The sequence below is a fragment of the Hemitrygon akajei genome, chromosome 3 (genome assembly GCF_048418815.1).
Source record: "Hemitrygon akajei chromosome 3, sHemAka1.3, whole genome shotgun sequence".
Taxonomy (NCBI): domain Eukaryota; kingdom Metazoa; phylum Chordata; class Chondrichthyes; order Myliobatiformes; family Dasyatidae; genus Hemitrygon; species Hemitrygon akajei.
In genome coordinates, this window is record NC_133126.1 from 194461637 (window position 1) to 194477772 (window position 16136).

The window sequence follows — 16136 nt, forward strand, 5'->3', positions numbered from 1 at the left end:
TTACATTTCAGAACTTAACCTGTGAATTAATTTCTCAACTGTTCACTTAACACATTACTTTAAGTTCTGAAGCCTTCTCTTCTATTTATTTTATCTGAATTATATCTGCTAGTTGAACGTTCATTTACCAGTATGTCTTACTACAATCTGTTTTTACTTAGGGTAAGTTCTGTACCATCTGCAAACTTCAAAACTACTCCCTATGCCTAAAGCATATTGTCTTTTAGGAAGCCCACTGTACACTTTACTGCTGTCAAATAAAAATACATTCATTTCAACACTACTTCCAATTCTTCAGCACATTATGTACCAAATTAATATTCCTCTTAAGCTTATCACCACTACTGGGGAATAGGAAGCTGACAGCAGCTCACCAGAGTCCTCTATCCTGGGCCCCAGACTTTCAAGTTGTCCCCAGGTGTAGCACACCTTCTAGATCCCTCCTCCCTTCCTCTCCCAGGGTCCTTGGAGCTTCTGTTGGTGTTACTGTAGCACTGGGTTTTAACAGGATAGGGTTGGTTGCCCCATACCCAACCGCCCTCCTTTTGCAGCGGGGCTTGGTACTGTCCATGACAAACTTGTACCAAATTAATAGTTCAATAATAGCTGCTTGCTTTTTGAATAAGTTTTTTACATGGTTCTTTAAGGTGTTTAATAAATGTAAGCAATACAAAAAACAACTTGAAATATTTTTTCATTAGTTCAGCACTGAAATTTTGAAATGACACAGGTGATAACAGTTCAGATTATTGTGAACTCAGATCGGTGGAAAAATTTGCATTACAAACAAGAACATTTGATTACTTAAAATATTGGGTTTTGAAGGCTTCAAATGCCTAAACGGAAGACAAGGTGCTATCCTATTTTATTTTGGGCTTCCGTGGAACAGGGTAAGAGGTTCAAACAGATTGGAATGGAAGCAACAGTCAATTTGAGGCTCAGGATTACCTTTGCAGACTGAACAGAAATGATTCATAATGTTTTCAGTTTTCTCTCATATAGTTTTATCTGCTAAGCATCTCCAAAATTCTCCCTTTGGTTTCAGCCGCAGCTCTCATCTGCATTTCATAGTTTAGTTTGTCCCATTGTTCTCGCTCTCCCTTTCTATTCATCAGATCTGTGAACACTGAGATCACCTGGAAAACATGGCTTCACGCCAGAGATATTCCCATCTCCCACTTCTCAGCAACTCAATATCTCTGCCTTTTCACTTTCAAAGTTGAGATAAGGATTTTATCAGAAATATTAACCTTACTTTTCAGCAATGCTGCCTGAACTGGTGTGTGTTTTTATTTCAAGTTTCTAGTATCTGCAGTTCGTTGATTTTCAATTACCCAGGGTAGACAGTCTACCATGATTTTCGAGTGAAATGCTAATTTCAGTAAGAAAGCAGATACAACACTCTTCCTGGCTTGCCCACAAGGTGAAACAAAAGCTCTCTTGCAACTTGCTAGACTGCAGCCACAGCTTGGAACTGTGACCACACAGATCAGGGGATAAGCCTGGATCAGGCTGGGTTGTCACATATTTGAAGTTACTGGCATCCCAAAGTTCAAGTAAATTTATTATCAATGTACATATATGTCACCATATTCAACTCCGAGATTTATTTTCTTGTGGGCATACTTAAAGCCAATAACTATAACAGAATCAATGAAAGATCATGCCAACAAGGTGGACAGCCAGTGTGTAAAACACAACAAGCTGTGCAAATACAAAAAGAAAATAGTTATAATAATAAATAGGCCTAAGTAGAGAACATGAGATGAAGTATCCTTGACAGTGAATCCATAGGTTGTGGGAACAGTTTACTGATGGAGGCAAGTGAAATTGGGTGAAGTTATCCCCTCTTATTCATGAGCCTGATGGTTGAGGAGTAACAACTTCTCTTGAACCAGGTGGTGAATCGCAAGGCTCCTGTATGTTCTTCCTGATGGCAGCAAGAAAAGAGCATGATGGAGGTTCCTTACGATGAATGCTATTTTCCTGCAACAAAGCTCCATGCAGATGTGCTCAATGGTGGGGAGAGCTTTCCCTGTAATATACTGGGCTGTATCCACTACATTTTATAGGATGTTCCATTCAAGGATATTGTTGTTTTCATACCAGGCTGTGATGCAACCAGTCAGCATACTCTCCACCATGCACCTATAGAAGTTTGTCAAAATTTTAAACCCTTGACTCAAATGCAGAAATTAATTCTCTACATGGCAAAATCTGTAGTGGTGGTGTCCATTGTATCTGACGATGACAGGAAACCTGAGCAGGGGAGTTTTTAAAAGAGTGGAAAAGCACTGGAGCAGTGCGACTCTCTCGACCTCAGCAATCCAGGTCCAGTGGTACAAGTAGGCATCATAACTGGGTCTTCCATGGTTGCAGTGGATGATTATGACTTCTGCGCCTCATCATGCCCTTTGATCTTCACGGAACATAACAAAACCACTTTCCTGACCATTGGATTTCATCTGCCCAGTCTGCTGGAGTCTACCTCACTGGCGTAAGAGGCCCACAAGCTACCCTCACCTGGTTTAGCCCGCCAGTTGAAGCAGCATACAAGGTGTGGCTGCAACAGGCTATTTGTAAGTGGCAGCAGCCACACCCCAGTAATATATAGTACAAACAAGAAATCAGCTAGAACTGATTAACTAACCAAAACACAGACCCTAAGTGAGTCAGGATTACCTAATTTACTAACTTTCCATTCTCCCAACCACTAGGACATACAGGAACCTGAAAACACAATCCACGATTCAGCAATAGATTTTTCCCCTCTGCCAGATTACATTTCTGAACAGACCATGAACACTACCTCACATTTTGCACTATTACTTTGCTTACATTTCTTATTGTAATTTATAGTATTTTTTATGTATTGCACTGTACTGCTGCCACACAAAACAAATTTCACAACAACTCTGCTCCCCAGTAAACCACAGTGGTTGCCTTCAACTTCAGCAGGTGGTGCTGTTTACCCAAAGGCCTTTACCACTTCCTGAAAGAAAATCACGTTTGTGCACAGAGGCCAATCTTGCAGAAATACTCAATTTTGTTCCACGTTCACCTGTGGATCTCATCAATATTTTGGTTTTCTGTTGTTATTGGCAAAACTAGAATGGTTCACAATGTTGTCAATAATAGGATTTATATCGGATCGCAAAGCTGGTGAATACTATTAACTTCATAATTTATGATTCCAGGATTGAATGTCTTGTCATATGAAGAGCATTTGATGACTCTGGGCCTGTATTCACTGGAATTCAGACGAATGAGGGATGACCTAATTGAAAAATGTCTAATGTTGAAAGGTCTCGATAGAATGGATGTGGAGAGGATGGATGGTGGGAGTATCTGGGACCAGAGGATACAGCTCAGAATAGAAGAGTGTCTTTTTAAGAACAGAGATGAGGAGACATTTTTTTAGCCAAAGAGTGGTGAATCTGTGTAGTTCATTACCACAGGCGACTGTGGAGGCCAAGTTATTGGGTATATTTAAGGCAGAGGTTGATAGATTCTTAATTGGTCAGAGCGTAAAGGGATACAGAGAGATGGGCAGGGGATTGGGGCTGAAAAGGCTGGGTCAGACATAATAAAATGGTGGAGCTCACGCGAGAGACTAAATGGCCTAATTCTGCTCCTGTATCTTATGGTTATGATTTTTTTTCAGTTAATTCCACCCATCCATAAAATGCAATAGAATTGAACATATTAGTTTAAAGCAACTGAAGTCTAGTTTTCTCCTTGCAGTAATGGAGGATGATAGGTGACCTGATAGAGGTGTACAAGATAATGAGAAGCACTGATCTTGTGGATAGCCAGGGGCTATTTCCCAGGGCTGAAATGGCTAACACAAGGGGCATAGTTTTAATGTGCTTGGAAGTAGGTGCAGAGAGATGTCAGAGGTAAGTTTTCCCACAAAGAGGGTGGTGGGTGCATGGAATGCATTGCCAGGGAAGGTGGCAGAGACGGATAAAGCAGGGTCTTTTAAGATAGGTATTTGGAGCTTAAAAAATAGTGGGCTATGCAGTAGGGAAATTGTAGGCTGCGTCTAGAGTAGGTTATATGGTTGGCACAACATTGTGGGCCAATGGGCCTGTAATATGCTGCAGATTTTCTATTTCTATTTGTAGATAGGGCGAAGGCATTACTAATTAGGCCATTATGTATTGTTAATCTCTAATTACTTTACACAAGCAGTAAGGCTGATCTCACTAACCCACCACTCCACACCGCCAACCACCACTACTTTATCATTTCCTGTCAGTCACTTTATGTACAGCATCACCCTTGCCCAGCATCACCTTATGGACATACAATCAATGCATATAAACTATTTTATGTATTTTTGAGTTTCTTTTATTATTGTGTTCTTTATCTTATTGTGTTTATTTTTTTGTGCTGCATTTGCTGAAGATGTTCTATAGGTCAGTTGTGGAGAGCGCCCTCTTCTTTGTGGTGGCGTGTTGGGGAGGCAGCATTAAGAAGAGGGACGCATCACGTCTTAATAAGCTGGTAAGGAAGGCGGGCTCTGTTGTGGGCACAGAACTGGAGTGTATGACATCGGTAGCAGAGCGAAGGGTGCTGAGTAGGCTACGGTCAATCATGGAAAACCCTGAACATCCTCTGCATAGCACCATCCAGAGACAGAGAAGCAGCTTCAGCGGCAGGTTGCTATCGATGCAATGCTCCTCAGACAGGATGAAGAGATCATTACTCCCCAATGCCATTCGGCTTTACAATTCAACCGCCAGGGGTAAGATATGTTAAAGTGCTGGGGTTAGGACTGAGCTTAAGTTACCATTCAATGTATTTTAGTAAACTATTTAAGAACTTTTTAAAAGCTATTTATTAATGCTTTTTGAAAGGGTGATTTTAGATGCATATCATATTATACTGAGTTAAGTATTGTATGTAATTAGTTTTGCTACAATAAGTGTATGGGACATTGGAAAAAATGTTAAATTTCCCCATGGGGATGAATAAAGTATCTATCTATCTATCTATTTGGATCTGGAATGACAATTACTGAACTATCCTCCACATTTGTGGACTGGAAACAACATTAAATAATTTTTAATCATTCCATGATTTTAACCTTACATAAGTGATAAGTTAACAAGCCCACTGAAAAACTACATCACCCACATTAGGCTTCAGAGAAATCAGCTCCCCCACATCCCTTTCATGTTCTCAGACTTAATTCTACCTCCATTAGTTTTACTTCAACTTTTTTTGTACTTCTTCAGATTGCACTAAAACTTTGCATCATACTGTTTTGTGCTCACTATACTTAGTTATATTTATTATTACCACATACACTGTTTACTCTGTGAGCTTCTCATGAGCAAGGAATTCCATTACATCCTGTTGTATATGATAATAAACTAAATCAGAATCTGGGGAAACTACAAAAGGGAGCTCTAGTGTTATCTCGCAAACACAAGGAAATCTGCAGATGCTAGAAATTCAAACAACAACACACACAAAATGCTGGTGGAACACAGCAGACCAGGCAGCATCTATAGGGAGAAGCGCTGTTGACGTTTCGGGCCGAGACCCTTCGTCAGGATGAAGGGTCTCGGCCCGAAACGTCAACAGCGCTTCTCCCTATAGATGCTGCCTGGCCTGCTGTGTTCCACTAGCATTTTGTGTGTGTTCTTGTCTAGTGTTATCTCAGTGGTTTTCAACAGAAATTTTGAACACACGTAACACAGGATGCTGCAGTTAACTAATGAGAACATACAACAGTACAGGCATGGGCTCAGGCCCTTTGGTCCACAAATGGTAATCAAATGGCTAGCTCAACTAATCTCTTCTGCCTACACAATGTCCATATTCCTCCATTTTCCTCATATTTATGTGTCTATCTAAACGTTTCTTAAAAGTCAGTAATGTATCTGCCTCTACTACCACCTCAGGCTGTGCATTCCAGGTACTCTCCACTCTGTAAAACCTTGCCCCCCCCCCAATATCTCCTTTGAAATTTACCCCTCTCAAGTGCATGCCCTCTGGTATTAGACATTTGAGCCCTGGGAAAAATATACTGTTTGTCCATTCTATCTATACCTCTCATAACTTTATAAACCTCTATCAGATCTTCCTTCAGCCTCCACCACTTCCAATTTCTTGTTATAGCACATGCCCTCTAATGCAGGCAGCATCCTGGTAAACCATGCTCAAAGGTTTAACATCCTTCCTATAACGATGAGATCAAAACTGTATGCAATACTCCACATGCAGCCTAACTAGAATTTTATAAAGCTGCGACATAACTTGCTGACTTTTGAACTCAATGCCTCGACTAATCAAGACAAATATGCAATATGCCTTCTTAATCACCCTATCAACATTTACAGGGAGCCCAAGATCCTTCTGTTCATCAACACTGGAAAAGGTCTTACCCTTAACATCTAACTGTCTTTTTACTTTTGACTACCAAGATTCAAAGAAAATGCAAGGAACATTTACCAGGCAACATCCATGGAGCAAGAAATTAAGTTTACAATTCTTACCTCACAAGTGCTGTCATGTTTGTACTTCCAGCATATGCAATATTTCAAGTATTCTTTCAATTCACCTTAACTTTACCTACAAATCTTTTTAGCCATCATTTCTAAATTTCAACATCAAATGTCAACTGTGCCTTCTTAACTCCTGCCACATCCCACACAAGTTTCATAAGCCACTTCAAAATCCACAAAGCAAAAATGGAAATAGCATCCCTAAGAAGGGCATTTCTCACAATTTCAACAGCATTCTAAAAATGTGTTGAATAATGCTTTAGAGCAGGGGTGTCAAACTCAAATACACAATGGGTCAAAATTAAAAAATCGGTACAAGTCGAGGGCCGGACTGGTTCAGCGTTTATTGCAAAACTTATTGAAATGAATTTATTACACATATTAACCTGGAACTGACAAAGCTTAGGTTATTGCCTACAAAAACAACATTGAACATTAAATAAATAAAAAATCAGTTGCATTTATTTCTTATGGCTTTATCTGCAGCTTTTCCGGAGTAATTTCTAATGAAAACATTTTTCCACAGGCCAACACTCTGTGATTCACACTAGTCTAAGCCAGATACTTGGCATCTCATCTTGGATGCAAGTTCATCAATATTTGGAGTCAGGCTCTGAGCTGAGGAAATCCTCAGAATTGAGTGAAGGTGTTCATCAGAAAGACGACTCCTGTGTGATGTTTTGTTTATCTTCATCAAAGAGAACAGTTGTTCACACAGATATGTGCTGCCAAACATAGAGAGCATTTGAGCAGCTTGGGTACGCAGCTGGGGCATTGTGTCGGGAATGAAACGTAGAAACTGTGCAGCACCCACCGAGTCATACTTTGCCTTGAGTGTGTCACTACATTGGAGTTCAATCAGCTCCATTTGTATGTTGGTTGGTGCTCTTTCCACGTCAGCTGCAAATGGATTACTGAGCAGTTCAAACCTGCTTTTTTGGGCTTCAAAGTCGGCAAATCGCCGTGTGAAGTCGGCACCAAGTATGCTAAGTTTTTCAGCAAACTTTGCACGTGGGAACACTGCGGTAGAAACCTGCTCTTTCATAGTTTGGCAACACGGAAAATGGCTCAAGTTTTCTTGCTGCATCTGCGTCTCCCACAGGCGCAGCTTGGTTTTAAAAGCCCTCACTGCAGCGTACATGTCTGTGATCACACGACCCCGCCCCTGAAGCTGCAGGTTGAGCGCATTGAGATGGCTCGAGATGTCACACAGAAACGCCATTTCACAAAGCAACTTTTTATCCCGGAGCTCTGTTGTGTCTTTCCCTTTGCTTTCCATGAACTGACAGATCTCCTCACGCAACTCGAAACATCTTTTCAGCACTTTTCCTTGGCTTAACCATCGCACCTCTGTGTGATAGGGCAAATCATTATATTCTGAACCCAACTCCTCCAGAAACGACTTGAACTCGCGGTGATTCAAACCTTTGGCTCTTATGAAGTTAACTGCTCGTGTTATGGTGCTCATTATATGTTCCATTTTCAAGGCTTTGCCACACAACGATTCCTGGTGTATGATGCAGTGATAAGCTGTCAGCTCACCTGCGCCGTTTTCCTCCCGCATCTTCTCCCGGATCCTGCCCACCAATCCACTCTTACTGGGGCCAGCTTTAATAGTAATTAGATATTATCTCGCGGGCCAAAGATAATTCCACCGCGGGCCGGATTTGGCCCGCGGGCCTTGAGTTTGACATATATGCTTTAGAGTAAATGCAAGTTTTTTCTCTCTTTTACACACAAGAGAAAGACTGAGTTTAAAAGAAAATTTAGTGGCAACTAGTTCTCGTAGTAATCAGGGATAGAGTTGCTCTTGTCCTCACCTACTACCCAGGAAGTCTCTGCATCATTCTCCGCAACTTCCACCATCTTCAGCAATACCTTACCACGACACATTTTTACCTTCCACACTCCACAGGGCTTGCTCCGTCTAGGATTCTCATTCCACTTGTCCCACTTATCTCCCTCCTGACATTCATATCTGCAAGCAGAAGTGCTACAACTGCCCTCACCTCCATTCAGGGCTGCAAACAGTCCTTCTAGCTGAGCCAAAACTTCATCTGTGAATCTGTGGGGCCATCTACAGTATCCGATATTCCCAGTGCAGCCTCTTCTACATTGGTGAGACCTGCTTTGTCAAGCATGTACACTCCATCCACAAAAAGCAAGACTTTCCTGTGGCCAACCATTTTAATTTAATTTCCCATTCCAATCATTTCTCACAGTAACCAATCTAACCAAACTTCTGAATGCTCAGAATAGTTAAAAAAAATTTTGAAATTTCCATTCATGAAAATGTTCTCTATAATTTCAAGACAATAGAATCTCCTTATTACATTCTAAGTTTTCAAAGCAACTAACAATGCATAACAATTTCCTGTTCAGTGCTATCGTGTAGTAAATTTCATTTAATTTATCATACCACAGCAAAGATTGAACCATTTCACATAAACTTGAGTAACACACACAAGATGATGGAGGAACTCAGCAGGTCAAGCAGCATCTATGGGAAGGAATAAAAAGTCAATGTTTAGGACTGAAACCCTTCATCAGGACCAAAGTCCAGCATTTGCAGAAACTCATGTTTATCTCATAAAGCCGAGGTATTTTTGCTCTTGGTCTATGGTCTCGTACAAATCTATAAATTGCTTCACCATTTTGTGGAAACATTAGTTGCAGAGACCTCCATGGTAATATACGTTATTAATGTTCCACACTTATCATCTCTCTTCATTCAATGCCTTTTTAAAATATCCTTTTTGCTTTATTCCAATCTCTCTGCCCTTCACGATGATGATGATGATGTCGACTCAGGCCCGAGAGGTCAGCGTCAGGTATTTTCATGCCTTACAAGGCGCAGAATGAAAGACTGTGTGGCGCACCACTCCACACACAGACATTTCGCAGTATTTTTCTTTATTTTATGAGGTCAAGTTGCGAGCTCAACACTCAATCCGGCACAGATGGAAAGCGTACTCAGGAATGGCCCAACTGGATTCGAACCTGGGTACCTCCATTCTGGAGTCCAGCGCAGATGTCACTGCGCCACCAGACAACCAAGATCTCTCCTTCAAGATCCTCAGAAACAAGAGAAGAACTGACAGAATGAATGTACATGACAGAAAAGCAAAGTGCTAGTGGTTTTCATCTTGCCACTGCAACAGCACAATTAAAATTAGTCACTTTAAAGCATATTTGCCTGAGCAAGGCACCCAATAAAGCATTACACAGAGTCACATAAGACTTTGCATTAAAAAAATATTCTTAGAAGAGGTACATCAGTCTTAATTCTACTTTCCATATTCTCTCTGGCTAGAAAAGCAAAATATTGCCAGAAATGTTGCCACAAAATTCAATCTACCTTCTTCGTCAATCCACTTCATTGTGAAGAGCTGTTCATTGTCAAAGCAGCACATGTCGCGAACTTCAGTGCAAAGATTTTCATATGTGATGGCAGGATCAAAGTGGGTGATCATGATGTCCCTAAGTGAAGATGTAAATAAGACAGTTAAGAAATAGCCAATAACACATGTTACTTTACACAAATGGTGAGAAGTCACTGTATAACTCTCCACTCAGCATCTGATTATTAGCTCTTTAGTGTTGATTTCGAAAGCTGATAAGCAGACGTGGTCATATTTCATTTTCAGTGTCAAGTAAAATCCCAGTGAGCTGCTTATTCACAATCAGCACTAAAACCAAACCTAAAAATATCAGAGCACCAGGCTATGTTCCCTCTCCTTGCATGCAAACAGAAGGATCCAGTGCAGAAAGTTGTACTATATGCTGGTCTTGTTAGTCTTCCCTCCCTCTATGTGACCATCTGTCTGTCCCTTTATTAGGGAGAGAGCCAGTGGTATGTTGAATCATCAGGTGAACAATTAGTGTATGTTGTTCTGCAGATCATGGTTTACTGGAGGCTTTGCTATTGCTTGCCTGATGCGCGGAGTGCGCTGATGCTTTTTTGCTGGAATAAGTTGGGCGAAAGGGTAGGGTCATTGATCTGCTGTTACTTGTGCATGGGGAGGGAGTAGGGGGCTTTGCAGTTTTAATGTTTTTACTGTCACTCATTCTTTGCGGCACTTCAGTTTTCATGGATGTCTGCAAAGAACAAAAATTTCAGGTTGTATATTGTATACATTATCTGATATTAAATGGAACTATTGAACTCTACGACCAATTTCACTTGGTAGACTGCTGCATATTTAAAGATTCAGCAGCCAGCCTACAGCATGTTACTGCCTTCATGGATTTCGTCAAGTTTGTTGAGTACTGTGTACCAAAGAGGACAATCCAGCCATTCCCAAACTGAAAACCATTGATAAACCAGGAGATCCACTCCTGACTGAAGTCAAGGGCTGCAACATTCAAATCAAGTGACCCTGACCTTTCGATGAAATCCAAACCTCCATAAAGCTATCAGAGATGACGAGACAAAATTAATCCAAAATTGAGTCCCAGACCAGCAAGGCTTACACACTTTCACAAGCTACAAAGTTAGGGAGCATCACTCACAACACATCTCTTGCAGATATGCTTCATGCATTCTATGCTCGTTTTGAATAGAAGAGGATTGGAATGTCACAACCACCCCAATATCCTCCAATGCACATGAACCACATTCAGTCTGTCAGAGAGTGAACCTGTGGAAAGCATCTGGCCCAGATGGTGTTATATCCTTAGATCCTATGCAGATCAGCTGGTGGGTGTATCTTTAACCTCTCCCAATCACAGTCTGAAATTCCTTTTTGCTTTAAGGCCACTGTCATGCCCGTACTTAAGAAAAAAAGGTAATATGCCTTAATGGCTACCTCCCAACAGCTCTGACATTATCCATCGTGAAATCCTTCGCAAGGTTAGACAAAGTACAAACTAACTTCAGCCTCCAAGACAAACTTGACCCATTGCAATTCACCAACCACCAAAATTGATCTACTGGATGCCATCTCCCTGGCCCAACACTCACCTCTGGGCATCCAGACAGTAAATGTATCTATGTTAGACTATTCTACTTAATTGACTATAGATCTACCATCAATACTCAAATTCCAAGCAAACTCACCCCAAAACTCAAAGTTCAAAATTGAAAGTAAATTTATTATCAATGTATATAACCCTGCAATTCATTTTCTTGTGGGCATACTCAATAAATCCATAATAGAATCAGTGAAAGACTACACCAACTGGGTGTTCAACCTGTGTGCAAAAGATAACCTGCAAATCAAATATAAAAAGAAGTAATAATAAATAAATAAGCAATGAAGAGAACACGAGATGAAGAGTCCTTGGAAGTGGGTCCATTTTGGTGACGGAGCAAGTGAAGTTATTCCATTTGGTTCAAGAGTCTGATGTAATAACTGTTCTTGAACCTGATAGTGAGAGTCCAGAGGCTCCTGTACCTTCTTCCTGATGACAGCCTCAGAGACCTAAGACTCAACACATCCCCTCACAACTGAATTTTTGATTTTCAGACCAACAGACTACAATCAGAAAGGATAGATAAAACATCTGCCACAATTATTATCAATAGTGCCACTCTACAAAGTTGGGTCCTCAGGCCTCTACTCCATGCACTACATACTCATGATTGCATGGCCACATTCTACTTGAACTTTATCAACAAGCTCAAAGATGATACCACCAAAGTCGGCTGTACCTCAAATAATGAGTCACAGTACTGAAAGGAGATAGTAACACAGTATCATGACAACAAACTTTCCCTCAATATCAGCAAAACAGAAGAACTAGTCATTAAATTGGGGGGTGGGTAGAAGGTTGAAGCAAATACTCCTGTCAATATCAATAGTGCTGAAGTCCAGAGGACTTTAGAACTTCAAGTTTGAGGTGTGAACATCACCATTACCATGTCTTGGGCCAACCACGCTGATGCCAGAACCAAGAAAGCTCTCCAACACCTCTACTTGAGGCTAAAAATATTTTGCATAACCCCATCAACCCTTACCAAAATTTATCAATGCACCATAGAAAACATTGTATCCAAATGCATCATGGCATGGTATGGAAACTGTTCTGCCTGTGACCACAAGAAATTGTAGAGTTGTGGACACAGCTCAGCACATGACAAACACCAACCTCCCTTCAATGGAATCTATTTATACCACTCACTGCCTCAGTAAGGCAGCCAGCATAATCACAGACCCTATCCGCACTGGACATTTTCTCTTCTCTTCATTAGGGCAGAAAATAGAAAAGCCAGATAGCAACAATCTCAAGGACAGCTTCTGTTCCGTTGTTATTAGACTACTGAATGGCTCCTTAGTACAATAAAACAAACTCTTAGCCTCACAATCTACCTCATTATGAACTTCAATGCATTACCTGTAAATGTACTTCATTCTGCATTTGTTATTGTTTTACCTTGCACTACCTCAATGCACTGTGTAAGGAATTGATCCATATGAACAGTATGCAAGACAAGCTTTTTACTGCATCTTGGCAGATGTGACAAAAATAAACCAAATCAATTTGTCACTCAAAAACAAAATACGTATGTAGATATTACTCAAAATGAGAACAGCAACACTAACTCTCCTTCCCCACAAGCTCCCAGAGTTACACCACCTTTCCATTACTGTAACTCACACATTGTTATTCACTTACTGGATGTGGAAGCTGGTGACATGATTTCTTGATCATACAAGATTGTGCTTTTCTGTTTCAGAGATACAGCACAGTAACAGGCCCTCGCGGCCCAACCAGTCCACACTGCCCAATTACATCCATGTGGGCAATTAACCTACGAACACATATATATTTGAAATATATAGCCAAGGTTTAAAAGGGAGAAAAAAAACTTTCAACGGTCTTTTCAATCAAAGCAAGAGGCTGAGAGTGAAAGACTGAAGCATCGCGAATGGAAGGTCGTTTTTCTTTTCTTTAACTGATTGGAGAAAAGAGACTCTACTGCGCAGGCGCGTGACGTAGCATGCCAAGGTTTAAAAGGGAGACCGCCATATACAGCGGCCATCTTCAGAGTGGACTGAGCCCGAGAGGGACAGCTTTGGCTCAATCAGGCTTCGGCGAGAAACAGGCAGAGGCGAGGGTAGGTTCCGGTAGGTTTCTGTTTTGCTTCTTTTTTTTTGTTCAGACTAGAGAATATGCCAGGCAGGATGTTGGAATGCTCCTCTTGCAGGATGTGGGAAGTCAGGGAGACCTCCGGTGTCCCTGACAACGATACCTGCAAGAAGTGCATCCAGCTGCAGCTCCTAATAAACCGCGTTAGGGAACTGGAGCTGGAGCTGGATGACCTCCGGATCATTCGGGAGACTGAACAGTTTATAGATAGTAGCTTTCAGGAGGTAGTTACACCTAAGGTACAGGGCACAGGTAATTGGGTTACCGTCAGGCAAGGGAAGGGGAAAGGGCAGGTAGTGTAGGGTTACCCTGTGGCCATTCCCCTCCAGAAAAGGTATACCGATTTGGATACTGTTGGGGGGGGGCGGGGGGTGGCTTACTTGGGACAAGCTGCGGCAGCCGGATCTCTGGCACTGAGTCTGGTTCTGCAGTGCAGAAGGGAGGGAGGAAGAGGAGGAGAGCGGTAGTGATAGGGGACTCCATAGTCAGGGGTACAGACAGGAGATTCTGTGGTCGTGAATTACCACAGATTCATAACCCAAGGGATAAAATTGGTCCTCTTGAAGATTAGAGTGGTGGGCTATGTATGGAACCAAAAGAAATGGGAGAGATATTAAATTGGTTTTTTGCATCTGTATTTACTAAGGAAACTGGAATGGAGTCTATTGAAACAAGGCAAACAAGTAGGGAGGTCATGGAACTTATACAGATTAAAAAGGAGGAGGTGCTTGCTGTCTTGAGGCAAATCAGAGAAGATAAATCCGCAGGACCTGACAGGGTATTCCCTCGGACCTTGAGGGAGACTAGCGTTGAAATTGCAGGGGCCCTGGCTGAAATATTTAAAATGTCAATATCCACGGGTCAGGTGCTGGATGATTGGAGGATAGCTCATGTAGCTCCGTTGTCTAAAAAAGGCTCAAAAAGTAAACCGGGAAATTATAGGCCGGTAAGTTTATCCGTAGTAGGTAAATTATTGGAAGGAATACTAAGAGATAGGATCTACAAGTATTTGGATAGACAGGGACTTATTAGAAACAGTCAGCATGGCTTTGTACGTGGTAGGTCATGTTTAACCAATCTATTAGAGTTTTTCAAGGAAGTTACCAGGAAAGTGGATGAAGGGAAGGCAGTGGATGTTGTATACATGGACTTCAGTAAGGCCTTTGACAAGGTCCCACATGGGAGGTTAGTTAGGAAGATTCTGTCGCTAGGTATATATGGAGAGGTAGTAAATTGGATTAGACATTGGCTCAATGGAAGAAGCCAGAGAGTGGTAGTGGAGGATTGCTACTCTGAGTGGAGACCTGTGACTAGTGGTGTACCACAGGGATCAGTGCTGGGTCCATTGTTATTTGTCATCTATATCAATGATCTGGATGATAATGTGGCAAATTGGATCAGTAAATTTGCTGATGATACAAAGATTGGAGGTGTAGTGGACAGTGAGGAAGGTTTTCAAAGCTTGTAGAGGGATTTGGACCAGTTGGAGGAATGGGCTGAAAAATAGCAGAGATGGAGTTTATTGCGGACAAGTGTGAGGTATTGTACTTCGGAAGGTCAAACCAAGGTAGAACATACAAGGTAAATGGTAGGACACTGAGGAGTGCAGTAGAACAGAGGGATCTGGTAGTACAGATACATAATTCCCTAAAAGTGGCATCACAAGTAGATAGGGTTGTAAAGACACCTTTTGGTACATTGGCCTTTATAAATCAAAGTATTGAGTATAAGAGTTGAAATGTAATGGTGAGCTTGTATAAGACATTGGTGAGACCGAATTTGGAGTATTGTGTGCAGTTTTGGTCACCTAATTATAGGAATGATATTAATAAGGTTGAAAGAGTGCAGAGAAGGTTTACAAGGATGTTGCCAGGACTTGAGAAACTGAGTTAAATAGGTTAGGACTTCATTCCCTGGAGCGTAGGAGAATGAGGGGTGATTTGATAGAGGCGTATAAAATTATGATGGGTATACATAGAGTGAATGCAAGCAGGCTTTTTCCACTGAGGCAAGGGGAGAAATAAACCAGAGGTCATGGGTTAAAGGTGAAGGGGAAAAGTTTAAAGGGAACATTGTGGGGGCTTCTTCACACAGAGTGGTGGGAGTGTGGAATGAGCTGCCAGATGAAGTGGTGAATGCAGGCTCACTTTTGACATTTAAGAAAAACTTGGATGAGAGGGGTTTGGAGGGATATGGCCCAGGTGCAGTTCAGTGGGACTAGGCAGAAAAATGGTCTATTTCTGTGCTGTAATGTTCTATGGTTCTATGAAATGTGTGAGAATACCACAGCATCTAGAGGAAACCCAGGCAGTAACAGGGAGGAATTAGTACTTTCGTATAAAAAAGGTTAGGAACTCCTGCTTTCATCACCATTGCTGATAAACTTAATTCCAGAATATACTAAACTAAAAGTCCTCGAAATCTCAGATAAAGCTTCTTAATTAATAATCTAGGGATTTGACAAATACCCTGCCATATCCCTGTATTCTGGCACCACGACCCTTCTAATCTACACTCAATAGCCAC

General features: G+C 41.4%; 1 protein-coding gene across 1 annotated transcript in view; it reads right to left on the minus strand.

The window, feature by feature from the left end:
- The window catches only part of prkci (protein kinase C, iota), a 140462-nt gene that overhangs the window by 88762 nt on the left and 35564 nt on the right, over positions 1 to 16136 (minus strand). The window contains exon 2 of the mRNA XM_073041654.1: positions 9877 to 9998. Coding sequence (XP_072897755.1) covers positions 9877 to 9998 — 122 coding nt within the window. The remainder of the gene's footprint in view (positions 1 to 9876; positions 9999 to 16136) is intronic.